Source organism: Anomaloglossus baeobatrachus, chromosome 1 (genome assembly GCF_048569485.1).
Source record: "Anomaloglossus baeobatrachus isolate aAnoBae1 chromosome 1, aAnoBae1.hap1, whole genome shotgun sequence".
NCBI lineage: Eukaryota > Metazoa > Chordata > Amphibia > Anura > Aromobatidae > Anomaloglossus > Anomaloglossus baeobatrachus.
In genome coordinates, this window is record NC_134353.1 from 753,438,349 (window position 1) to 753,464,591 (window position 26,243).

At 49.2% G+C, this 26,243-nt stretch overlaps 1 protein-coding gene across 2 annotated transcripts in view; it reads right to left on the reverse strand.

The window, feature by feature from the left end:
- Positions 1–26,243, reverse strand: part of HECTD4 (HECT domain E3 ubiquitin protein ligase 4) — a 366,009-nt gene that overhangs the window by 256,832 nt on the left and 82,934 nt on the right. For both annotated transcript variants that reach the window (XM_075323933.1, XM_075323925.1), the window contains exons 9-13: positions 21,916–22,077; positions 20,401–20,514; positions 20,068–20,208; positions 11,353–11,585; positions 1,252–1,397 (exon numbers count right to left, since the gene is read on the reverse strand). In XM_075323933.1, coding sequence (XP_075180048.1) covers positions 1,252–1,397; positions 11,353–11,585; positions 20,068–20,208; positions 20,401–20,514; positions 21,916–22,077 — 796 coding nt within the window. The remainder of the gene's footprint in view (positions 1–1,251; positions 1,398–11,352; positions 11,586–20,067; positions 20,209–20,400; positions 20,515–21,915; positions 22,078–26,243) is intronic.

A 26,243-nucleotide genomic window follows, 5' to 3' on the forward strand; every position in this document is an offset into this window, starting at 1 on the left:
AAATAGGCTTACTAGACAATAAATGGATTGTTTACATGGCCTAGAGAAGTATGGAATTCTGCTCTATGCAGTGATAAATGATTCTCATTGTCAGACATACTGATTACTAGCTCCTTACTGCATGTCCCCCAGCCTGGGCCTCATCTTGATACATGTCCCCCAGCCTGGGCCTCATCTTGATACATGTCCCCCAGCCTGGGCCTCATCTTGATACATGTCCCCCAGCCTGGGCCTCATCTTGATACATGTCCCCCAGCCTGGGCCTCATCTTGATACATGTCCCCCAGCCTGGGCCTCATCTTGATACATGTCCCCCAGCCTGGGCCTCATCTTGATACATGTCCCCCAGCCTGGGCCTCATTCTGGTATATGTCCCCCAACCTGGTGTGTGTGTGTGTGTGTGTGTGTGTGTGTGTGTGTGTGTGTGTGTGTGTGTGTGTGTGTGTGTGTGTGTGTGTGTGTGTGTGTGTCCCAGTCTGGACCGGACCCCCATCCTGGTATATATATTTACCTCAGCTTGCACTCTATACTGGTATATGTCTCCCAGCCTGGTATCTATACAGTACATGGCCCAAATGTTACACCAGGTACATATGTTGGGTAATGTATGGCCTACCAGTCTTCTTAGGGTTTTGAATTAAACAATGCCATTTGTTATGCAATTTTGTTGCCAAGTTAGACATAATTTTAGTGAAAGCTTTCAAAATGTTTCAAAAATGTTGCCGTTTTGCAACATAGCCACAAAAAAAGTAAGGATTCTTTTGACTGCAATTAGACACACCTTGTACAAATGTTACTTGCCAGACCCGCAAGAGAAAGGCCATGTATGCCTTGTGTCTATGCAAAGAGAAATGTCTGGTTATTTCCTTTAAATATATTAATTTTTTTCATTTTTTTTGGAGAAGGGATAGAATGAAACATGAGAACAAAATAGGAAACAAGTAATTTTATATACAGCTAGAATTTTGGACAAGCTCTGAAGTAGTCAACTAGACATCACTGAATGATGGTACATGCTATAATTAATGATGAGCGAGCACTACCATGCTCAGGTGCTCGATACGCCTAACAAGCATTTGGATGCTCAGATGGGAGCGATCTTCCAGAAAAATGCTTGAACTCCCCATTGACTTACATTATAATCCGTACACGATTCAAGCCCATCCGAGCGTCCAAATGCTCGTTAGGAGTATCGAGCACCCAAGCATGGTAGTGCTAGCTCATCACTAGCTATATATCAAAATGACCTACCTAATAGCCAGACAGACCTCCTTCTGGATTTCAGGGCAGATTTGGTCCTTTGGAGCCATAAGCAGCTGCCATAATAATAATCCAGCCCTTCGGATTGTATCTCGGTTTCTCTCAGTTTGAGGGTTAAGGAAAAATTTGAACACAACCTGAAAACAAATCATTGCTTTACTTTAATAAATATCATAGGAATTATTCTAGCATAAGCAATTATTTTGCAGCCAGATTTCACTTTTTACCAAACAGTTTTTTTAAGCACAAAGTGACCTCAAAATCACTTGCAAGATAGAAAGAAATGTCAAATGACAGGAGATGAAAAAGTGCAAAAAATAAAGCTGTAAAACATCCATACTATGTGCAAAAAAAGTATCTCTGTGTAAGGAGACAAAGCCATGGAATTGTGAATATCCACACTTATACAAGGAATCAGTGAAATAATCCAAAATTTCATGTTGAAATGGATGCAAAATGTAATATTGGCTGCAGAGCAGAATAAACCTTTTTATTTTGCCTAAAATTGGGGCGATATTAGCAATCAAATTATCGGGCAAGCCAAGTGGATGTTATTAAATAATGTTCAGGGGGAACGAGTACTTCTTTCTGTATGTTGCTCACAAACATAAGCAAAAGGCAACACTCAAAGGAAGGAGAACGCATCCTCACATAGCTTAGTGCATGTGCCTCCATGTGAGAAATGTATCACAGACAGCCCTGTTCTCCTGGTCTAACCTCCTGCAAGATTAGAAAGCACAGATGACAAACACCTTTCAGATAACATCCCTGTGGGGCGAAGAGTGCAGAACAGCTGAGTTTATGTGACATTACAAATTCATATATTCGCTTTGCTTCTCTCCTAGGTTCTGTCAGCTCTGCTGTACTGCCCTCTACCATACTAACAGTCTAGACATTTGTCCGAAATCCCACTTATGTTTATTGTGCTCAGGACAACTTTGAAATGGAATCTGTCATCAAGTTTTTGCTACTTCATCTGAGAGCAGCATGATGTATTCAAGGAGACCCTAATACCAACTATGTACCGCTTTGCTTACCTGGTGATATAGTTCTGACACGATCAGAGATTTTAAATTTAGCAATGCAGCAAAGCTGAGAAAGTTGCCCTCACCCACAACAGGCTCTCTATGTACAATGTCTATAGACAGTGAGCTGCTAATCACATATCGGACAAGGGCTTGTGCTACAAACACTGCAGGTAAACAACAGCAGGGGCGTTGATAACAGATGCATCGGTGAAATCTGTGTTTTATCCCCTGCAGAATGACGACTTCAGATTACATAGCAAAAACCTGCTGACAGATTCCCTGTAATTCCACTCCTCTCTCGGGAAATTACAGCAGAGCGTCATTGGATCTCACACAGTAGTAGTCCAAAAAAGAGAATTTTGTTTACTTACCGTAAATTCTTTTTCTTATAGTTCCGTATTGGGAGACCCAGACATTGTGTGTCCTCCGGAGGCAGAAGCTATACACCCAAAGTACTACAACTAAAAAGTGTAGCTCCTCCCTCTGAGCATATACACCCCCTGGATAATCAGATCTAGCCAGTTTAGTGCAAAAGCTGAAGGAGAATAGCCACCCACAAGTAGAGATAGAGCAAGAAACGGCACAACCGGAGCCTCTGTCTACAACAACAGTCGGTGATAACACGCGGAACAAGAAACTGCCACCAGGCAACAGGGAGGCTGCTGGGTCTCCCAATACGGAACTATAAGAAAAAGAATTTACGGTAAGTAAACAAAATTCTCTTTTTCTTTATCGTTCCTATGGGAGACCCAGACATTGGGACGTCTCAAAGCAGTCCATGGGTGGGAATAAACAGAAAACTGCGAAGTAGGCGGAGCCTAACTTCACAAATGGGCGACAGCCGCCTGAAGGATGCGTCTGCCCAAGCTCGCATCTGCCGAAGCATGAGCATGCACTTGGTAGTGCTTTGAAAAGGTATGCAGACTAGTCCAAGTGGCAGCCTGACAGACCTGCTGAGCCGTAGCCTGGTGCCTGAAAGCCCAAGAGGCACCGACAGCTCTGGTCGAGTGAGCCTTGATCCCCGGCGGGGGAGGCACCTGAGTACACTGGTAGGCATCGGAAATGGCCGACCTAATCCAACGAGCTAAGGTCGGCTTAGAAGCCGAGAGGCCCTTACGCCGACCTGTGGTTAGCACAAAAAGAGAGGTGCACCGCCTAAGAACAGCGGTGCGAGACACATAGATCCGGAGCGCCCGCACCAGATCCAGAGTATGCAACGCTTTTTCAAAGCGATGAACAGGAGCCGGACAAAAGGAAGGTAGGGAAATGTCCTGGTTAAGGTGGAAAGGAGAAACCACCTTAGGGAGAAAGTCCGGAGTCGGACGGAGAACCACCTTGTCTTGATGAAAAACCAAAAAAGGTGACTCCGAAGAGAGCACAGCCAAATCAGAGACTCTCCTGAGGGAAATTATGGCCACTAGAAAGACCACTTTCTGTGAAAGACGAGACAAAGAAACCTCCCTAAGAGGCTCAAAGGGGGGTTTCTGCAAGGCTGTGAGGACCAGATTGAGGTCCCAGGGATCCAAGGGCCGCCGGTAAGGCGGAATGATGTGAGACGCGTCCTGCATGAAGGTGCGCACCTGAGCCAGCCGGGCGATACGCCGCTGGAACAACACTGACAGAGCAAAGACTTGTCCCTTGAGGGAATTGAGGGATAGTCCTAGCTGCAGACCGGACTGTAGAAAGGACAGAAGGGTCGGCAAGGCAAGGAAAAAGGCCAAGGAGCATGGCCGGAAGAGCGACACCAGGACAGGAAAATTCTCCAGGTCCTGTGATAGATTTTGGCCGAGGAAGACTTCCGAGCCCGAGTCATAGTGGAGATGACTTCAGGAGGAATACCAGAAGTCGTCAAGATCCAGGACTCAAGAGCCACGCCGTCAATCTGAGAGCCGCAGAATTCTGGCGGAAAAACGGACCTTGTGAGAGAAGGTCTGGACGGTCCGGAAGATGCCACGGCACCTCTACGGACAGATGGAGCAGGTCTGGGTACCAAGCTCGCCTGGGCCAGTCCGGAGCAATGAGGATGACCCGACGGCCCTCCATTCTGATCTTGCGCAGGACTCTGGGCAAGAGAGCTAGAGGGGGAAACACGTAGGACAGACGAAACTGGGACCAATCTTGAACCAGAGCGTCCGCTGCAAAGGCCTGAGGATCGTGGGAGCGAGCCACGTAAACCAGAACGCCATTAGATCCACTTCCGGAGTGCCCCACTTGCGGCAGATTGACCGAAACACTGCCGGATGCAGGGACCACTCGCCACTGTCCACGGTTTGACAGCTGAGATAATCTGCTTCCCAGTTTTCCACGCCTGGGATGTGGACTGCGGATATGGTGGACTTGGAGTCCTCCGTCCACTGAAGGATGCGTTGAACCTCCAACATTGCCAGGCGGCTGCGTGTCCCGCCTTGGTGATTGATGTAGGCAACCGCTGTCGCGTTGTCTGACTGGACTCGAATGTGCTTGCCCGCCAACAGGTGGTGAAAGGCTAGGAGAGCCAGAAGCACAGCTCTGGTTTCCAGCACATTGATCGAGAGGGCTGACTCGGACGGAGTCCAAGTGCCCTGTGCTCGGTGGTGGAGACATACCGCTCCCCAGCCGGATAGACTGGCATCCGTGGTGAGGATCACCCAGGACGGGGCCAGGAAGGAGCGTCCCTGAGACAGAGAGAGGGGCCGAAGCCACCACTGAAGGGAGCCCCTGGTCTGTGGCGACAGAGCCACTAACCTGTGCGAGGAGGAAGTCCGCTTGTCCCAACAGCGGAGAATGTCCAGCTGCAGAGGACGCAGATGGAACTGGGCAAAGGGAACCGCCTCCATTGACGCCACCATTTGACCCAGCACCTGCATTAGGTGCCTGATGGAATGACGGCGGGGCCTCAGCAGAGAGCGCACCGCCAGATGGAGGGACTGCTGTTTGATTAAGGGCAGCTTCACAAGTGCCGGCAGAGTCTCGAATTGCATCCCTAGGTACGTGAGCCTCTGGGTCGGAGTCAGAGTGGATTTGGGCAGATTGACAAGCCACCCGAATTGGACTAGAGTGGCGAGAGTGAGCGAGACACTCCGCGGACAGTCTGCGCTGGATGAAGCCTTGACTAGGTCGTCCAGGTAAGGAATCACTGCCAACCCCTGGAGGTGCAGAACCGCAACCACTGCTGCCATGACCTTGGTGAATACTCGAGGGGCCGTGGCTAACCCGAAGGGGAGAGCCACGAATTGGAAATGTTCCTCTCCGATTGCAAAACGTAGCCAACGCTGGTGTGAAACTGCAATTGGCACATGCAGATAGGCATCTCTGATGTCGATGGATGCCAGGAAATCTCCTTGGGTCATTGAGGCAATGACTGATCGCAGAGACTCCATGCAAAAATGCCGCACCTGAACATGCTTGTTGAGAAGCTTGAGATCCAGGATGGGCCGGAAGGAACTGTCCTTTTTGGGGACTAGGAAGAGATTTGAGTAGAAACCTCTGAACCGTTCCCGGGCGGGAACCGGTACAATTACTCCGTTGGCCTGCAAGGATGCCACGGCCTGAGAGAAGGCGGCGGCCTTGGAGCAGGGGGGAGTTGACAGAAAAAATCTGTTTGGCGGGCTGGAAGAGAATTCTATCCTGTAGCCGTGGGAGATGATATCCTGCACCCACTGATCGGAGACTTGTTGAAACCACACGTCGCCAAAGTGGGAGAGCCTGCCACCGACCAAGGACGTTGCTGGCGCGGACAGATAGTCAAGAGGAGGCTGCCTTAGTGGCAGCAGCTCCTGCGGTCTTCTGAGGACGCTGCTTCGTGCGCCAGTTGGGTTTTTGGTCCTTGGCTGAGTTAGTGGACGAGGCCGAGGGCTTAGAGGATGACCAGTTGGAGGAACGAAAGGAACGAAACCTCGACTGGTTCCTACCCTGGGCAGGTTTCCTGGTTTTAGTTTGTGGCATGGAAGTACTCTTCCCGCCAGTAGCTTCCTTAATAATTTCATCCAGTTGTTCACCGAATAGCCTGGATCCAGCAAAAGGGAGCCCAGCAAGGTACTTCTTTGAAGAAGCATCTACCTTCCACTCTCGAAGCCACAAGATCCTGCGGATAGCGAGGGAACTAGCCGAAGCCAACGCAGTGCGGTGAGAAGCCTCCAGCATGGCAAACATGGCGTAGGATGAAAAGGCTGAAGCTTGGGAAGTTAAGGCAACCATTTCGGGCATAGATTCCCTGGTGAGGGAATGCATCTCCTCTAGAGAAGCAGAGATGGCTTTGAGAGCCCACACTGCTGCAAAAGATGGGGAGAACGAGACCCCTGTCGCCTCATATACAGATTTGGCCAGAAGGTCAACCTGGCGGTCAGTGGAATCCTTAAGAGAGGTGCCATCAGGCACTGATACAACTGTCTGGGCTGAGAGTCTAGACACCGGAGGGTCTACCTTTGGTGAATGAGCCCACTCCTTGACCACCTCAGATGGAAAGGGAAAACAGTCATCAGAACCACGCTTTGGGAAGCGTTTGTCAGGACAGGCCCTAGGCTTGGTCACAGTGGCCTGAAAACTGGAGTGGTTAAAGAACACACACCTTGTCCTCTTAGGCAAGGTAAACTGGTGCTTTTCTGCCAGAGAGGGTTGCTCCTCTGATACTGGCGGATTGAGGTCCAGTACAGAATTAATGGACGCAATCAAATCACTAACATCTGAGTCACTTTCTGACAGATCAATGGGGCACATGGAGGTAGCCTCCGAGCCCCCAGTAACGGCATCCTCCTCGTCCTGCGAGTCAGCTCTTGAATCAGAGCCGCGGGACGAGGAAGGAGAGTGAGCCCTGCGTCTCCTCTTAGGAGGACGGGGTCTGGGACCAGATGAAGAATCCTCTGTGAGCTCCGCTGAGAGAGCCCTAGCAGCAGAGGCGCCCTGAGAAGGGGGCTGATGCATGTTCAGCAAAGTCCGGGACAGCTGTCCCATGGAGTCGGCGAAAGACTGGGAGATTGACCTAGAGAAGGATTCTACCCAAGCCGGGGGTTCAGCCACCGGAGCCGGAGCAGCCGGAGGGACCACTGTGGGTGCGATTCCAGGCTGAGGCATTGTCAGGTTAGAGCAGGCATCACAATGTGGATATGTGCTCGGTTCAGGCAGCACGAGCTTACATGCAGTGAATATTGAGTACAGCCTTGCAGCCTTGCTCCTCGTGTGAGACATGCTGCTGAAGTGGGGGCTCTGAGCCAGAATGACCCCCAGAGAGTATATAAGCAGGTCCACAACCGGAGGTTGTGGCTTACCAGACCGTTTGTGTGCCCTCCAGATCCCACAGCCCGGACCCCCAGACAGCTTAGCAGGGATGCTGCAGCCAGCGCCGATCGCAGAGAGAAACGCTAATAAAATGGCGCCGGAGCGAGGAGAGGGGGCGGGACCTGCTCTGAGAGCGGGATCTGGAGGGCCAAGGAGATTTACAGGGGAGGGGACATGTACTCAGAGAGGAGTGTCCCTCCCCTGTGCCGAACGGCCGCTGGGCGGAGCCGCACTGTGCCTCTGCATGATTGACATGCAAGGGCAGTGAAATCGAAACTAGGCCTCCGGCGAAGCCGGGGCCTAAATTTAAGCGATGCGGCCGGCGCGCAGGCCCCATCGGCGCGGTTCTCAGGTGACAACCAGAGAACCGGCCGGAAATGTCAGAACAGTTACACAGCACACTCTCCCCAACAATGAAGTACAAGGGACCCCCTGAATATAAACGTCTCAGATACTTAGCTTGCTGAGACTCAGGGTTTCAAGTCCCTGGGGATGAGTGCTCCGTCCAGCAGGATCCTGAAGGGCTGCGGATGGAGACCGGCCTCCTGCAAAGCAAGGAGAACCGTGCTGGCTCCCACTTCAAGCCAGAGCCCGAGGGATGGTGAAGGAGCACGGCATGTAAGGCTCCAGCCCTGGAATCAACCTTAATAACACCGCCGACACAGTGGGGTGAGAAGGGACATGCCGGGAGTCCAGGCATGGACCCGCTTTTCTTCCAACTCTTTCCAAAATAAAAAATCAGATGAGAATGCATGTGTGGATGTATGCCTCCTGAACACAAAGCATTGAACTGGCTATATTTGGTTATCCAGGGGGTGTATATGCTCAGAGGGAGGAGCTACACTTTTTAGTGTAGTAGTTTGTGTGTCCTCCGGAGGCAGAAGCTATGCACCCATGGTCTGGGTCTCCCATAGGAACGATAAAAGAAATAGGCTGCTGCTGTGTAAGATTTAATGACCACTGCAGAGGGATTGCCTGAGCATAACAGACATAAGTGTGATTCTGACATACTGAATGATGTGTAGACCTGGACTGTAAAAGTCAGCATCCACGCGGTTTCAAATGTATCCGAGTGCCAGGCCCGGTATTCTAAGGGAGTTCCAGCTAATGATCCAGATCTGGCACTCGGGGGGGAGGGGAATAAAAAATGAAGGTAATACAAAGAAAGTAAGAATGAAGCAAGCGCATCACACTAAGGCCATGTGCGCACGGTGCTTTTTTTTTCTGCGTTTTGGCTGCGTTTACAACTGCACTGTCATTGACAAAATGCATGCGTTCTGATTCCCCAGCAAAGTATGAGAATCATGCAAAATCTGTGCACAGAATGCTTTTTGAAACGCAGCGTTTTGATTGTCAAAAATGTCAAAATCTCTGCATTTGAAGAAGCAACATGTCAATTGTTTTTGCCATTTTGGCAGCGTTCTACACCCATTGAAATCAATGAGTTGTAGAAAAACTCTGCCAAAATGTTAAGCAGTGCGTTTGCAGTGCATTATTGTTGCGATCCGCATGTTTTTTTAACATAAAGGCAGGTCTTTCGTCTTTCTCTCTCTGTCGGTCTGTCTCTCTCTCTATGTCTCTATCTCGCTCTGTCGATCTCTACCTCCCACCCCTTCTCTCATACTCACCCATCCACGATCACCGGCGCGACGCTGCACGGCGTTCACACTGTGGCTGCTTCTCCTCTTTTGAAAATGCCGGCCGCTCATTAATCCATCACGTATTCCCTGCTTCCCCCGCCCACCGGCGCCTATGATTGGTTGCAGTCAGACACGCCCCCACGCTGAGTGACAGCTGTCTCACTGCAACCAATCACAGCCGCCGGTGGGCGTGTCAATATTGAGTAGTAAAAAAAAAATATATAAATAAATAAATATTTGGAAATACCAAATAATAATTTGGATACCATCCAGGGTAAAGCCACACAGCTGAAGGCTGGTATTCTCAGGATGGGGAGCTCCACGTTATGGGGAGCCCCCCAGCCTAAGAATATCAGCCAGCAGCCGCCCGGAATTGCCACATCCATTAGATGCGACAGTCCCGGGACTTTACCCGGCTCATCCCGAATTGCCCTGGTGCTGTGGCAAACGGGGTAATAAGGAGTTAATGGCAGCAGCCCATAGGTGCCACTAGGTCCTAGGTTAATCATGGCAGGAGTCTCACCGAGATACCTTCCATGATTAACCTGTAAGTTAAAGTAAATAAACACACATCCAAAAAATCCTTTATTTTGAATGAAAGACAAAAAAACACCCTCTTTCACCACTTTATTAACCCCTCAAAAACAACTCCAGGTCCGACGTAATCCACACAAGGTATCACGACGCTTTCAGCTCTGCTACATTGGAAGCTGACAGGAGCGGCAGTAGAACACCGTCGCTCCTGTGAGCTCCATGCAGCAACTGAAGTGAGTCGCGCGATCAGCTGTGCTGTCACTGAAGATACTCACGGCCACCGCTCTCAGGTGGAGGACTGCAGCTGTGGTCGCGAGTAAACTGAGTGAAAGCACAGCTGATCGAGCGGCTCACTGCAGTCACAGAGGATTTGCGATCACCGGTAAGTCCTTCATGTGTGACCGCAAATCAAGCCGTGGCGCACAGAGTCGCGCGATCACAATGAAGTCGGGTGAAGTTCATTCTGATCGCGTGGCACTGTCTCGCAGCCAGCCATGCTCTTTTTGACAGTACGGTCCCACTCGGATCTGCTGCAAGTCTATGGGGATGCTGCAGAGCAGAGTGGGACCGCACTGTAAAAAATGTGTGTTCTGGATGCTTTTCCCACTCTTGTCTATGGCAGAGCAAGCATCCAGAACGCATGAATTCTCCAGGAATGTGCGTACGTTGCGTTCTGCCGAATGCGTCTCAGAACGCAGCTTTTTCGGCTGCGTTCTGAGATGCACAGGCAGTGACTTACACGCTGCGGAATAGAACGCAACGTGCGCACAGAGCCTTACCAAGGCTCAGGTGAGGCTGTAACGGGGCAGCTCATTATTGCTCATGCATTTGCACTGGTTTCCCTGCCTACCGGCAGTCCTGGCATCTGTGATTGGTTGCAGTCAGATGTGCCACCATCCTGTGTGACAGTGTGTCTGCTTGCAACCAATCGCAGGAACTGTCTATGGGTCACTATCGTGGTTTAAAAATAAACACTGGCGTAGGGTCCCCTATCTATTGATACCCAGCACAGATAAAGCATACGGCTACAGGCTGCAGCCCCCCAGTGCTCTTATTTTGGCTGTGTATGAAAATTGGAGAAACTGCATGCGGCTTCTTTTTTTAATTTAAGTATATTTTATAAAAACAACATGCGGTCCCCCCACTTTTGATACCCAGCCATGATAAAGTCCGACAGCTGGGGGCTGGTATTTTTAGCCTGGGGAGACCTATGCTTATTGGGCACACCTCAGCCACCTGGAATTGCCGCATCTATTAGATGCGACAGTGCCAGGGCTTTACACGATTGCCCTGGTGCAGTGGCAATTGGGGTAACACAGGGTTAATGCCATCTCACAGCTGCCACTAAGCCTTAATTAGTAATGGGAGGAGTCTATGAGACACTCCATTACTAATCTGTAAGTGAAAAGAAATTCTATATTTTAGTAGTTGAGTAGTCACAAGTTAATGGTTTTGCAGCAGCCTGTGCTTCATTCTTTATCTACCTCCATATGTAGGGGCACACAATATTTACATGGGAAATAGTACTTCTGAGTTGTGAGTTATTTGCCAATTATTACAAGTTTAGTAGTTTGTTTTGTTCAATATTTTTTTTTCTGCAAAATCCAAAAAGAAAAGTAAAAAAAACCTCAAAGTACCTGAAACACTACAAGAATGCAGCGGATGATACACTTATCTCCATTGACCATGGCTTTCTCCATGATATCACATATGCTGCTCAGATGATGGGATTCAATTGGATGCTGCTTTCCGAGGAAGGTTGTTATCGGCAGACTGCTGCTGTTGGCCAAGAGGTTGAGCTGGTGAATGCACATGGCCCCCACATGATGAAGTAGCTGGTTTATAACCTCATTTGTAGTCACAGCCTCTCCTGCAGAATTAGGAAATAGAATTAAAGGGATCAACAAAAAGAAGTGTAAAATTGTAGAGGGCAAAGAAGGGAATTTTGTTTACTTACCGTAAATTCCTTTTCTTCTAGCTCCTATTGGGAGACCCAGACAATTGGGTGTATAGCTTCTGCCTCCGGAGGCCACACAAAGTATTACACTTTAAAAAGTGTAACCCCTCCCCTCTGCTATACACCCTCCCGTGCATCACGGGCTCCTCAGTTTTGGTGCAAAAGCAGGAAGGAGAAAACTTATAAATTGGTCTAGGGTAAATTCAATCCGAAGGATGTTCGGAGAACTGAAAACCATGAACCAAAAGAACAATTCAACATGAACAACATGTGTACACAAAAGAACAACCAGCCTGAAGGGAACAGGGGCGGGTGCTGGGTTTCCCAATAGGAGCTAGAAGAAAAGGAATTTACGGTAAGTAAACAAAATTCCCTTCTTTGTCGCTCCATTGGGAGACCCAGACAATTGGGACGTCCAAGAGCAGTCCCTGGGTGGGTAAAAGAATACCTCAATAAAAAGAGCCGAAACGGCCCCCTCTTACAGGTGGGCAACCGCCGCCTGAAGGACTCGCCTACCTAGACTGGCGTCTGCCGAAGCATAGGTATGCACTTGATAGTGCTTCGTGAAAGTGTGCAGACTAGACCACGTAGCTGCCTGACACACCTGCTGAGCCGTAGCCCGGTGCCGCAATGCCCAGGACGCACCCACGGCTCTGGTAGAATGGGCTTTCAGCCCTGAAGGAAGCGGAAGCCCAGAAGAACGGTAGGCTTCGAGAATCAGTTCCTTGATCCACCGAGCCAAGGTTGACTTGGAAGCCTGCGAACCCTTACGCTGGCCAGCGACAAGGACAAAGAGCGCATCTGAACGACGCAGGGGCGCCGTGCGAGACACGTAGAGTCGGAGTGCTCTCACCAGATCCAAAGAGTGCAAATCCTTTTCACACTGGTGAATTGGATTAGGGCAAAATGAAGGCAAGGAGATATCCTGATTGAGATGAAAAGGAGATACCACCTTAGGGAGAAAATCCGGGACCGGACGCAGAACCACCTTATCCTGGTAAAACACCAGGAAGGGGGCTTTGCATGACAGCGCTGCAAGCTCAGACACTCTCCGGAGTGATGTAACTGCCACTAGAAAGGCCACCTTCTGCGAAAGACGTGATAAAGAGACATCCCGCAGCGGCTCGAAAGGTGGTTTCTGAAGAGCCGTTAGCACCCTGTTAAGATCCCAAGGTTCCAGCGGACGCTTGTAAGGTGGGACTATGTGGCAAACTCCCTGCAGGAACGTGCGGACCTGCGGAAGCCTGGCTAGGCGCTTTTGAAAAAATACGGAGAGCGCCGATACTTGGCCCTTGAGAGAGCCGAGTGACAAACCCTTGTCCATTCCGGATTGAAGGAATGAAAGAAAAGTGGGTAAGGCAAACGGCCATGGAAGAAAACCGTTATCAGAGCACCAGGATAAGAAGATTTGCCAAGACCTGTAATAGATCTTGGCGGACGTTGGCTTCCTGGCCTGTCTCATGGTGGCAATGACATCCTGAGATAACCCTGAAGACGCTAGGAGCCAGGACTCAATGGCCACACAGTCAGGTTGAGGGCCACGGAATTCAGATGGAAAAACGGGCCTTGTGACAGCAAGTCTGGGCGGTCTGGAAGCGCCCACGGTTGACCCACCGTGAGATGCCACAGATCCGGGTACCACGACCGCCTCGGCCAGTCTGGAGCGACGAGAATGGCGCGACGGCAGTCGGACCTGATCTTGCGTAACACTCTGGGCAGCATCGCCAGAGGAGGAAACACATAAGGCAGTCGAAACTGCGACCAATCCTGAACTAACGCGTCCGCCGCCAGAGCTCTGTGATCCTGAGACCGTGCCATGAATGCCGGGACTTTGTTGTTGTGCCGTGACGCCATGAGATCGACGTCCGGCGTTCCCCAGCGGCGACAGATCTCTCGAAACACTTCTGGGTGCAGAGACCATTCCCCCGCATCCATGCCCTGACGACTGAGAAAATCTCCTTCCCAGTTTTCTACGCTCGGGATGTGAACTGCGGAGATGGTGGATGCTGTGGCTTCCACCCACTGCGGAATCCGCCGGACTTCCTGGAAGGCTTGACGACTGCGAGTGCCGCCTTGGTGGTTGATGTATGCGACGGCAGTGGCGTTGTCCGACTGGATACGGATCTGCCTGCCCTCCAGCCACCGATGGAAAGCCAATAGGGCTAGATACACTGCCCTTATCTCCAGAACATTGATCTGAAGGGATGACTATCGGAGTCCAGGTTCCCTGAGCCCTGTGGTGGAGAAAAACCGCTCCCCACCCTGACAGGCTCGCGTCCGTGGTGACCACAGCCCAGGTTGGGGGTAGGAAGGATTTTCTCTGCGATAGAGAATTGGGAAGGAGCCACCACTGAAGTGACGTCTTGGTTGCAAGGGAAAGAGAGACGTTCCTGTCGAGGGAAGCCGACCTCCTGTCCCATTTGCGGAGAATGTCCCATTGGAGTGGCCGCAGATGGAATTGCGCGAACGGCACTGCCTCCATCGCTGCCACCATCTTCCCCAGGAAGTGCATGAGGCGCCTTAAGGGGTGTGACTGACCCCGAAGAAGTGATTGCACCCCTGCCTGCAGAGAAAGCTGTTTGTCCCGCGGTAGCTTGACTAACGCTGACTGTGTATGAAACTCCATCCCGAGGTAAGTCAGTGATTGGGTCGGTGTCAACTTGGATTTCGGGAAGTTGATGATCCACCCGAACTGCTGGAGAGTCGCCAGAGCGACGGTAAGGCTGTGTTGACACGCCACCCGAGAAGGGGCCCTGACTAGGAGATCGTCTAAGTAGGGAATCACCGAGTGGCCCTGAGAGTGTAGGACCGCCACAACGGATGCCATGACTTTGGTGAAAACCCGTGGGGCTGTCGCCAGGCCGAAAGGCAATGCCACGAACTGAAGGTGTTCGTCCCCGATGGCGAAACGCAAGAAGCGTTGATGTTCGGGTGCGATCGGCACGTGGAGATAAGCATCCTTGATGTCGATCGATGCTAGGAAGTCTCCTTGTGACATCGAGGCGATGACCGAGCGGAGAGATTCCATCCGAAACCGTCTGGTTCTCACATGTCTGTTGAGTAGCTTGAGGTCCAGAACGGGACGGAATGATCCGTCCTTTTTTGGCACCACGAACAAGTTGGAGTAAAAGCCGCGACCACGTTCCTGAAGGGGAACGGGGATCACAACTCCTTCTGTCTTCAGAGCGTCCACTGCCTGAAATCCTGTAACCGTGAGACAGAATGTCTCTCACCCATCGGTCTTGAACATGTGGCCACCAGGCGTCGCCAAAGCGGGAGAGCCTGCCACCGACCGAGGATGCGGCTAGGGGATAACGAGAGTCATGAGGAGGCCGCCTTGGAGGCAGTGCCTCCTGCGGCCTTTTGGGGGCGTGACTTAGACCGCCACGCATAGGAGTTCCTCTGGCCTTTCTCCGGCCCGCTGGACGAAGAGGATTGGGGCTTGGCGGAGGGACGAAAGGACCGAAACCTCGATTGTATTTTCCGTTGCTGAGGTCTCTTAGGTTTGGACTGGGGTAAGGAGGAGTCCTTTCCCTTGGATTCCTTAATAATCTCATCCAATCGTTCGCCAAACAAGCGGTCACCAGAAAACGACAAACCGGTTAAGAACCTCTTGGAGGCCGAGTCTGCCTTCCATTCGCGCAGCCACATGGCCCTGCGGACTGCCACAGAGTTAGCGGATGCCACAGCTGTACGGCTAGCAGAGTCTAGGACTGCGTTCATGGCGTAGGAAGAAAAAGCTGACGCTTGAGAAGTCAAAGACGCAACTTGCGGAGCAGAATTGCGTGTGACAGCATTAATCTCAGCCAGACAAGCTGAGATAGCTTGGAGTGCCCACACGGCTGCAAAGGCCGGGGCAAAAGACGCGCCCGTGGCCTCATAGATGGACTTCACCAGGAGCTCTATCTGCCTGTCAGTGGCATCCTTTAGCGATGAGCCATCTGCAACCGATACCACGGATCTAGCCGCCAATCTAGAGACTGGAGGATCCACCTTGGGACATTGAGCCCAACCCTTAACGACTTCAGAGGGGAAGGGGTAACGCGTGTCAGTGAGGAGCTTAGTAAAGCGCTTGTCCGGAACCGCTCTGGGCTTCTGGACAGCGTCTCTGAAGTTAGAGTGATCGAAAAACGCACTACGTGTACGTTTGGGGAACCGAAACTGGTGTTTCTCCTGCTGAGACGCCGACTCCTCTACAGGAGGAGGCGGGGGTGAGAGATCCAACACCTGGTTGATGGACGAGATAAGATCATTCACTAAGGCGTCCCCTTCAGGTGTATCAAGGTTAAGGGCGACGTCAGGGTCAGAGCCCTGAGCTGCGACGTCCGCCTCGTCCTTCAGAGAGTCCTCAAGCTGGGAACCCGAGCAGCGTGAAGAAGTCGGGGAAGATTCCCAGCGAGCCCGCTTAGCCTGTCTAGGACTGTGGTCCGGGCAGGAGTCCTCCACGTGAGACCTAGGGCCCAACCTGGGAGCGCGCTGCGGCGCGGACCGAGAGGGGCCTGGAGGCGACGATCCAACAGGGGCCGGGGCCTGTGTAAGGACCGGTCTGGACTGGAAAGCTTCTAGCAGCTTGGCAGACCATTTGTCCATAGACTGAGCCATGGATTGCGAAAGTGACTCAGAGAGTTTCTCAGCAAAAGAGGAGAACTCTGTCCCTGCCGCCTGGACAGGGGGAGCAGGGGGGTCTACATGAGCCGAGGGGCCCACTAGTGACAGAGGCTCCGGCTGAGCAAGCGAAACAGGGGTCGAGCATTGCTCACAGTGAGGGTAGGTGGAACCCGCAGGTAACATAGCCCCACAAGAGGTACAGGCCGCAAAAAAACCCTGTGCCTTAACAGCTTTGCTCCTTGTGGACGACATGCTGTTGTCTCCAAGGAGAATGATCACTGAGGGTATATGGGCAAAAAAGGGTATAGAGCCCGACCGAACAGAAATATATATATAAATACGTATCTATTCCGGCACCCTAGGGGGGCCAGCACCGGGTGACCGGTGTGGCTTACCGACCGCTAACAAGCGGAGTGTGTGTCCTCCAGATTCCCTGCCTTAGGTCCCCCGGAGCTGCAGAGCTCTTCACTGAGAATCCTCCACCGGCAGAATGCCAAAAAATGGCTGCCGGAGTTCTCAGGGGAGGAGTGGAGCCGTGGGCGGCGCCAGGAAAGTGCGGGAATCTGGGGTCCCCACAGTGATCAGTGAGGGGGGAGGAAACATGCAGGATGCTCCAGCCCTCACATCCGACTTCAGGTCGGCAGTCCCGCCCTTACCCCTGACAGGTAGGCCCGGGGGCGGGATTTTTGCGACTAGGCCGCGATGAAGCCGGGGACTAAATTTGAGACCGCGCCCGACAAGCAGGCACGGTCGGCGCGGAAGTCCGCCGGCCTTCTCAATTCAGCAGCTGCCGCAGCGTCCGGGAAGAAGGTGCGCTCCCTGCACAGTCCCCAATGGGGACACAGAGTACCTTTGAGTTGCAGGGCCCGATCCCTGAGGTTGAATATACTCCGGTCCGGCAGATTCCCACAGGGGCTGCGGAGGGAGCACGGTCCCAGTAAATGGATGACCGCTCAGGATCCCACTTCTCCCAGAGCCGCTAAGGGATGGTGAAGGAGACGGCATGAGGCTCCGGCCTTTGTACCCGCAATGGGTACCTCAACGTTAACAACACCGCCGACGTAGTGGGGTGAGAAGGGAACATGCCGGGGGCCCCGTGGGGGCCCTCTTTTCTTCCAACCGACATAACTAATATGAGAATGCATGAGTGGATGTGTGCCTCCTTCCACACAAAGCATAAAACTGAGGAGCCCGTGATCCACGGGAGGGTGTATAGGCAGAGGGGAGGGGTTACACTTTTTAAAGTGTAATACTTTGTGTGGCCTCCGGAGGCAGAAGCTATACACCCAATTGTCTGGGTCTCCCAATGGAGCGACAAAGAAAATAAAATATCAGACGGCCTGCCATGAAACCACTTCCAATAGAGAACATTCACAAAAATAGGAATATAAAGTTGGCTAAGGGAACATTTCATGAAAATAAGGGATGCGTGCCTCTGTCAGGAGCTCGCTGATTTATTATTTCCCTAATGAAATGTCGGAGTAATTCCCTAGCAACTGAGCTGTCTAGTACGACTGGATTACCACTGTGCTGAGAGCATAGATAGGGAAACGCAGCTTGACAGCAATCAAGTAGGCTATTCTCCATTTCAGCGGCAGGACTTAAGTGGTTGTAAAAAAAAAAAAATAAAATCAGGCTGCTCAGTATGAGTTATACAAAGCCATCCGCACCTACCTGTTAAAGAACCAACGCTCCTGTGGTCCCTTGATCAGGTAACAGTGATACCAATCCACTCGCTGGTATCTGCAGCCATATCCAAATACAGAACATGCAATGGAAATGGAAACCGGCAGGGAACAATGGGAGCACTGGTGCCAAATCGGTGGGAATTTGAGCAAATCAGAACATTGTTTTTTTTATTTTCGGCAGTTTTGTTATTAGCAACCAGAGTTTTGTGTTTTTTCTTTTTTCAAAGGAGGTGGGAAAACTCTAGTGTAAGGCTATGTGCGCACTAGAAAGTGCCTTTTTCTTAAGAAAAAAAACGGACCCTCTGAAAGAATCCAGCACCGGCGGTAAAAACCACGGTAAAACCGCACCCACGGTTTTGCCATGCATTTACAGCGGATTTTCCGCAAGTTGGTCCTCGCGGTTTATACCATTATCTATTCAAGCAAGCATTGTTGACCTTAGGGAGATCAACATATCCACTGCGGAGACACCATCACGTGTTTCTCAACGCAGTGATTCTAGAGCAACGCCCACTGGGAAGTATGCAAATAAGAAAGCCGCGGAGACACCATCACGTGTTTCTCAACGCTGCGAGGAAACTAGCCAGGTCTTTCACCGGGAAGGAACAACCACAGGAAGGGCAGTCTCCAGTCAAGGAGACCACCTATACCAAACATGGTATCCATCCACAGGGGGCGTTGCTCTAGAATCACTGCGTTGATAAACACGTGATGGTGTCTCTGCAGTGGATATGTTGATCTCCCTAAGGTCAACAATGCTTGCTTAAGTAGTCTTTTATTAGGCATTGCCCCCACTAGCCAGATTCCTACTCCACACTGATGAGGGGCAAATACCCCGAAACGGCTGTCTGTGGATGGATACCATGTTTGGTATAGGTGGTCTCCTTGACTGGAGACTGCCCTTCCCGTGGTTGTTCCTTCCCGGTGAAAGACCTGGCTAGTTTCCTGGCAGCGTTGAGAAACACGTGATGGTGTCTCCGCGGCTTTCTTATTTGTATACCATTATCTATGGCAAAAACCGCAGGTACCTGCGGGAAAAAAGTGACATGCTCATTAATTCCGCAGCGGAAAATCCGCGGGTATAAAAAAAAAAAAAAAAAAAAAAAAAAAAAAAAAAAAAAAAAACAGTGTGCACACAGCATTTTTTAAAACCCATAGGATTTGCTGGGGAATGACTGCAGTAATGTTGGACACATTTTCTGCAGCAATTCCGCGGCAAATCCGCAGCGTGCGCACAGGGCCTTAAACTTCAATTAAACCGTCGATTGTCGAGAATGAGTCCATGATCCCACCAGAAAACATTTCAGAAAATCAACCTCTCTCAATTAGTCATATACATTATGAAATTGTAGACCACATTAAAAAAAAAAGACCATATCTGGTGGCAATGCCCCTCTATTAGGGCATTCTGGAGAGACGTATTCGTTCTATTTAACAAAGAATCCGGAATGGGGATTCAGCCTACTCCTGAGCTTGCCCTTTTGTCTCTAAGTGAGCTCTCCATTGCTAAATACAAGAAGAGCATCCTTAGGCATTTTCTGGCAGCCACCAGGAAGCTGATCCCAGAAACAGGTAGTGACACCTTCTAAATCTGATCTGGTTTCAGAACTTAATGAGATTTTTAGGATGGAGGAACTTATAGGACAGGCAACAGACACTTCAGAAAGGGTGCTGAAGGTGTGGACCCCCTGGATTGTGTACAGAGAATCTGTGGAATTTGGACTGTGGATTGCAAGTTAGTGATCCATGTCTAGTATGGGGTGACAGAGAGAAGTGAGGCTTGAACCTCTAATGCAGGGCACGGTTTTCTTTTTCCTCTTACTTAAGGTTTCTATTCTATTCTTTTTCTCGCTATTCCTACTAGCTCTTCGATAATGCTTTAATTTGAAAATAGATCAATATCACTGTTTTTACTCATATATTGAGATCCATGTATGGTTTTACCTACTAGATATGTCATTCTCGGTTTCCTTTTTCTTGGATGTCTTTAATAGTCTTATGTAATCACTTAAAAAAATGTCTTTGAATGTTTTGTATTGACTACATTTTCTTCAATAAATCTTGATTTGAACAAAAAAAACAAAAAAAAAAAAACATACCTTTGGGGTCAGCAATGACGTGAGTGACTCCGAGCCTCTGACACACCACATGGAAAGCCTGGTTTCCTGGATTACACCATTGGTCAATGTAGTCATTAGAGCAGGTCCAGATCATATTATTCATGGTATCATAACAAGCACCTACAGGAACACATGAATATGGATTACTTCATTGTCAAAACCCCCCCCATAATAGCATCAACCATACAAATTTATTTCACAACACACCTGCGCTGTGCTAAGTGTGGCATAGAGAAAAGAGTAACAAAGCTAATCTAGTCAATGTAGTTTAGTTTACACTAATTTTATATAAAAAATTATTCCTGATCTTACCAAGTCCAGTTACTAGTGCCCCACGACCCAGGGAACTGCCAGCGGCGTCAATGAGGTCAGCCCGGTTTGTGAACTGCCCATCAGAAATGTTAAACACCAGACTGGAGGCCAGAACTGGAAGACATACATTACACACAGCTTATATCATAGATATGTAGACATTTTATATTTATAGCTATCTATACACACACACACACACACACACACACACACACACACACACACACACACACTTATTACTAGAAATAGGCCAGATGATATCACCTCGGGTGTGCGGTGAAATGAAAATCTGTCTATGCTAATTGGTGCTGACAGGAGCAGTGGTGAGTGGTGCTGGGGGAATACAGATTTGGTGGGGGGCTGTAGGCATACAGATCTGGTGGGGGGGGGGCTGGGGGCATACAGATCTGGTGGGAGGTGGGCTGAGGGCAGACAGTTCTGGTGAGAGGTGGGCTGGAGGCATACAGTTCTGGTGGCAAGTGGGCTGGAGGCATACAAATCTGGTGGGAGGTGGGCTGGCGGCATACAAATCTGGGGGGGCTGATGTCCCCTACAGTAATGAGCGCATTGTTTAGTAAAGTGCTCCTGCTGGTCCCTTCTGTCCCCTATTATGCCATGTCTAACCTGTCCTCCGTGCCCGCGGTGCTTCCAGCTGCAGCACACAGCCCTCTCCATGATGGCGTCCAGTGTACCAAGCGGCCGCTGCAGGATGTTGTTATGGCTTTACTGCAGTTAAATGCTTTACGGCAGCACAAAGCATTCAACTGAAGTAAAGCGCTGACAGCAGAAGCAGCGGCCCCGGTCAGGTGAGTACACAGCAGTGCGTGTGTCTGTGTTCAGTGTATACATGCATGTGCGCTATGTGAGTGTACGTGCTTTGTGTATCCATGTGTGTCTGCCATGTGTGTATGTGTGCTCACGTGTGTGTGTGTGTACGTGTGTGTGTACGTGAGTGTGTGTATACGTGTGTGTGTGTGTGTGTATACGTGTGTGTGTGTGTGTGTGTTTTTGTGTGTACGTGTGTGTATGTACGTGTGTGTGTGTACGTGTGTGCGTGCGCAGTGAGGACTTGGAAGCCGGAGCATCGTTCGAACTGCGGCTGCGCAACTGACAGTGGCGCGGTACATGCCGGAATAGGTGCACATCCACAACTGCTGATCATGTATTCTAGCGCCAAGAAGCTAATATGGAGGGATGCCGGTCTTTTATGAAGTCCCTAATATCAGCAACAATCTAAAATATTATATAATATTGATGTCCTACTCTAGGGACAAGTAATAATGATAATAAGGTTCAATAGCAGAATAGTCACTTATTAATATGCAGTAAAGCAGCCAAGTATGGTTCAAACCACCAGATCACTGAAATGTGCAGTTCCGTAAGACTACATGGTCTCATTGTGTTCTCTATAGCTGTGACGGTAACATAGATCCATGAACACATAGTATTGCACAAGAAAAAAAATCAAAACTAGTCAGTCACAATCAGGGTGACCAAACTGATGTAATTCCGTACTTTTTAGTGATGACAAGCCACTGGTTCCACCGAACAGAGACCTTGTTGCTGAACTTCCTGAGCCTCCTGGAGGAGGCACAATAAGTACCAGGTACGTTCCACATGTGTACATTGGGGTTTTTCTTAACATTTTCAGAGGAAGGCCACAGCTTGTGTTTGCAGCTACAAGATACAAAAAGACGTATTTACAGTTCGATAACATTACATTTTCACAACGGACAGGCCGATCATTAGTATGGTGCTAGTTACAATAGAATGTTTTCCCATAATGCTATCTTCGCATTTGCATCTTACCATAGAAGATATGGAGCTCCAACAGATCTATCGTACAACCATTACCAACGTGGCCTATCTGACCCAACTGAGGGGTCAGTTAAGGTCGCGTCATGCGTCCATTATTTTAAATTAGCAAACAAGGCTCCAATCTATGTGATGATAACCTAACCAGGTAAGTCAATGATTTGATGGCCGCCACCGAATATTTCACTACATAGGCTTATCCTTTAAAGATTTCATTAACTACTGTTACAATTTTAGATATCATCAAAAAGTCAAAGCGACCCATTTACAGGTCAACAGTGACTCCCGAGCAATCTGGAACGTGTCGTATTGAACAAATCATCCGATCTTTCAGCATCATGTTACAGATACCGATTGATACAAAGGCGGGATGTAGGGATGGGGTGGGGTAAGATTTAGTATAATCCCTGCCCGTTCATGGCTCAGAGGGTCAGTAGGCAATCCTAATCTGCGTTTGACCCCTACCTATGTATGCATGCTCACACAAGGATGACTGTCCGTCACTGATCAGACTGTCTGCTGGACCTCTGAACCAAGAACAGGCAGGGATTGGAATGGATTACAAGTAATGCTGAATATTTTCCTACAAACCTATGTATCATTCTACATAGTACCTTCTGCTCTATAACAGAATTATAGAAAATTGATCAGGATTCTCATAATGACAGGTTCTCGTGAAACTACCTGCCAGTTATGACCAAAGAAGTGAGATTCAGAAGATACTGAGCTATGAATGCTGTTATTATAGCATAGAAAACAGCACTTGGTCTCCTGAATTAACGCCTTAATGACTGTGGTCAGTAATATTACGTCCCTGCGGTCATAGTGTTAATCCCCACATACTGCAGCGGGCTGCAGGTGGGCATCCGTGCACATGTCAGCTGATTTGTGCAGCTGACATGTGTGCCTCGCAGGTACAATTGGAATCACTATCCACCCGTACCTGTTAACCCCTTAAATGGCTCTGTCAAGATGTGACAGCGTCATGTTAACGGCGATCACGGTAGATCTGCACTCACAGGTCGCCACCGGAAGTCACAAGACGTGATCACGTGGATCCGATAGTTGTCATGGTAGCACAGGGTCATGTGAGGACTCCTGTAGCTCACATGACTAAGGTCCTGTAAGAAGAAGCAGAGTACTGCAGCTTACAAAAGATGATCATTTCTCCCAGTTTGAGCGGTGCTGCTCTGATCGGGGGAAATGAATGAGTGATCAGACAGATCCTTATAGTCCCCCCTAGGGGACCTAGTAAAAAAATAAAAAAAAAATAAGTTTTTTTTTTTTTTATTTTTCAAAAAAGTTCAAGTCACCCACCCTTTTGCCCCTTTGAAAATTAAAGGGTTAAAAAAACAAACCACACATTTGGTATCGCCAACTTCAGAAACGCCCAATCAAAATATAAAATCAATTAAGCTGATCGGTAAACGGTGTAGCGGCAAAGAAATTTCAAACGACAAAATGTTTTTTGGTCGCCGCACATTTTGCGCAAAATGCAATAACAGGCGATCAAAACGTAGCATCTGCACAAAAATGGTAGCATTAAAAACATCAGCCCGAATGGCAAAAAATAAGCTGTCACTGAGCCATATAGTTAGGTCCAGAAATATTTGGACAGTGACAAGTTTTGTTATTTTAGCTGCTTACAAAAACATGTTCAGAAATACAAATATATATATATATATATATAATATGGGCTGAAAGTGCACACTCCCAGCTGCAATATGAGAGTTTTCACATCCAAATCGGAGAAAGGGTTTAGGAATCATAGCTCTGTAATGCATAGCCTCCTCTTTTCAAGGGACCAAAAGTAATTGGACAAGGGACTCTAAGGGCTGCAATTAACTCTGAAGGCGTCTCCCTCGTTAACCTGTAATCAATGAAGTAGTTAAAAGGTCTGGGGTTTATTACAGGTGTGTGGTTTTGCATTTGGAAGCTGTTGCTGTGACCAGACAACATGCGGTCTAAGGAACTCTCAATTGAGGTGAAGCAGAACATCCTGAGGCTGAAAAAAAAAGAAAAAATCCATCAGAGAGATAGCAGACATGCTTGGAGTAGCAAAATCAACAGTCGGGTACATTCTGAGAAAAAAGGAATTGACTGGTGAGCTTGGGAACTCAAAAAGGCCTGGGCGTCCACGGATGACAACAGTGGTGGATGATCGCCGCATACTTTCTTTGGTGAAGAAGAACCCATTCACAACATCAACTGAAGTCCAGAACACACTCAGTGAAGTAGGTGTATCTGTCTCTAAGTCAACAGTAAAGAGAAGACTCCATGAAAGTAAATACAAAGGGTTCACATCTAATTCCAAAAATAGACAGGCCAGAGTTAAATTTGCTGAAAAACACCTCATGAAGCCAGCTCAGTTCTGGAAAAGTATTCTATGGACAGATGAGACAAAGATCAACCTGTACCAGAATGATGGGAAGAAAAAAGTTTGGAGAAGAAAGGGAACGGCACATGATCCAAGGCACACCACATCCTCTGTAAAACATGGTGGAGGCAACGTGATGGCATGGGCATGCATGGCTTTCAATGGCACTGGGTCACTTGTGTTTATTGATGACATAACAGCAGACAAGAGTAGCCGGATGAATTCTGAAGTGTACTGGGATATACTTTCAGCCCAGATTCAGCCAAATGCCGCAAAGTTGATCGGACGGCGCTTCATAGTACAGATGGACAATGACCCCAAGCATACAGCCAAAGCTACCCAGGAGTTCATGAGTGCAAAAAAGTGGAACATTCTGCAATGGCCAAGTCAATCACCAGATCTTAACCCAATTGAGCATGCATTTCACTTGCTCAAATCCAGACTTAAGACGGAAAGACCCACAAACAAGCAAGACCTGAAGGCTGCGGCTTTAAAGGCCTGGCAAAGCATTAAAAAGGAGGAAACCCAGCGTTTGGTGATGTCCATGGGTTCCAGACTTAAGGCAGTGATTGCCGCCAAAGGATTCGCAACAAAATATTGAAAATAAAAATATTTTGTTTGGGTTTGGTTTATTTGTCCAATTACTTTTGACCTCCTAAAATGTGGAGTGTTTGTAAAGAAATGTGTACAATTCCTACAATTTCTATCAGATATTTTTGTTCAAACCTTCAAATTAAACGTTACAATCTGCACTTGAATTCTGTTGTAGAGGTTTCATTTCAAATCCAATGTGGTGGCATGCAGAGCCCAACTCGCGAAAATTGTGTCACTGTCCAAATATTTCTGGACCTAACTGTAGATCCCAAAAAATGAGAACGCTACAGGTCATGGAAAATGGCGCAAAAAGTACACTACTTTTTAGGACAATCTTCTTGTTATGGGGGGACTGGCAGATTAGGATAAAGGTAGTGAATATCCCAATCGCCAGTCAGGGTCCACCGTGCTCCAAGATGGTAAAGGAGCTGCTGGCAATCCGTAGGTCATTCGGCTAATAAAGAGCTGGGTGGCTCCAAAATAATAAGAGCCTGATCCAAGTTAAACATTACTTGGACCAGGACAATTGTGAACTCTGTTAATGCCACAGGGTGCACACACCCAAACCAGGAACTCACCTGTTAGCACCACAGGGGTCCTGGGGTACACTGTCCGTGTGCATAGGGGGCACTCCGGGACAGTTGGTGCAGCAGCCGCAGCCCAGTTAACTCCACTGGGCTGCTACAACAGGACTGGAGCGATAGGAGGAGAAGTGCAGCGCCTGACCCTACCGTGCCGAGTCATGAAGTTTTGGTGTGACAGGCATCGGATACCTAACCCTACCTACCGCTTCCAGAACTAGTGGTTGAGGTCGCAATGTGGCTCTATGCATTGGTGTGAGCATGTGTGAAGACTGCGCACCATGATGCGGTCTCCAGATCCTTTGAACAGCTAGGGTCCGCCCCAAACCCAGTGTCATTATCTAATGACCAATGATGGGGTGCCAGGTAATAGGGGCGGGCCTCCGTGAGCCAGTCCGGAGTGGCCACCTCATCAGGACACCTGACGCAATCCAGCCTATCAGGGCCTTCCACCTCACGGACATGCCCAATGAAGT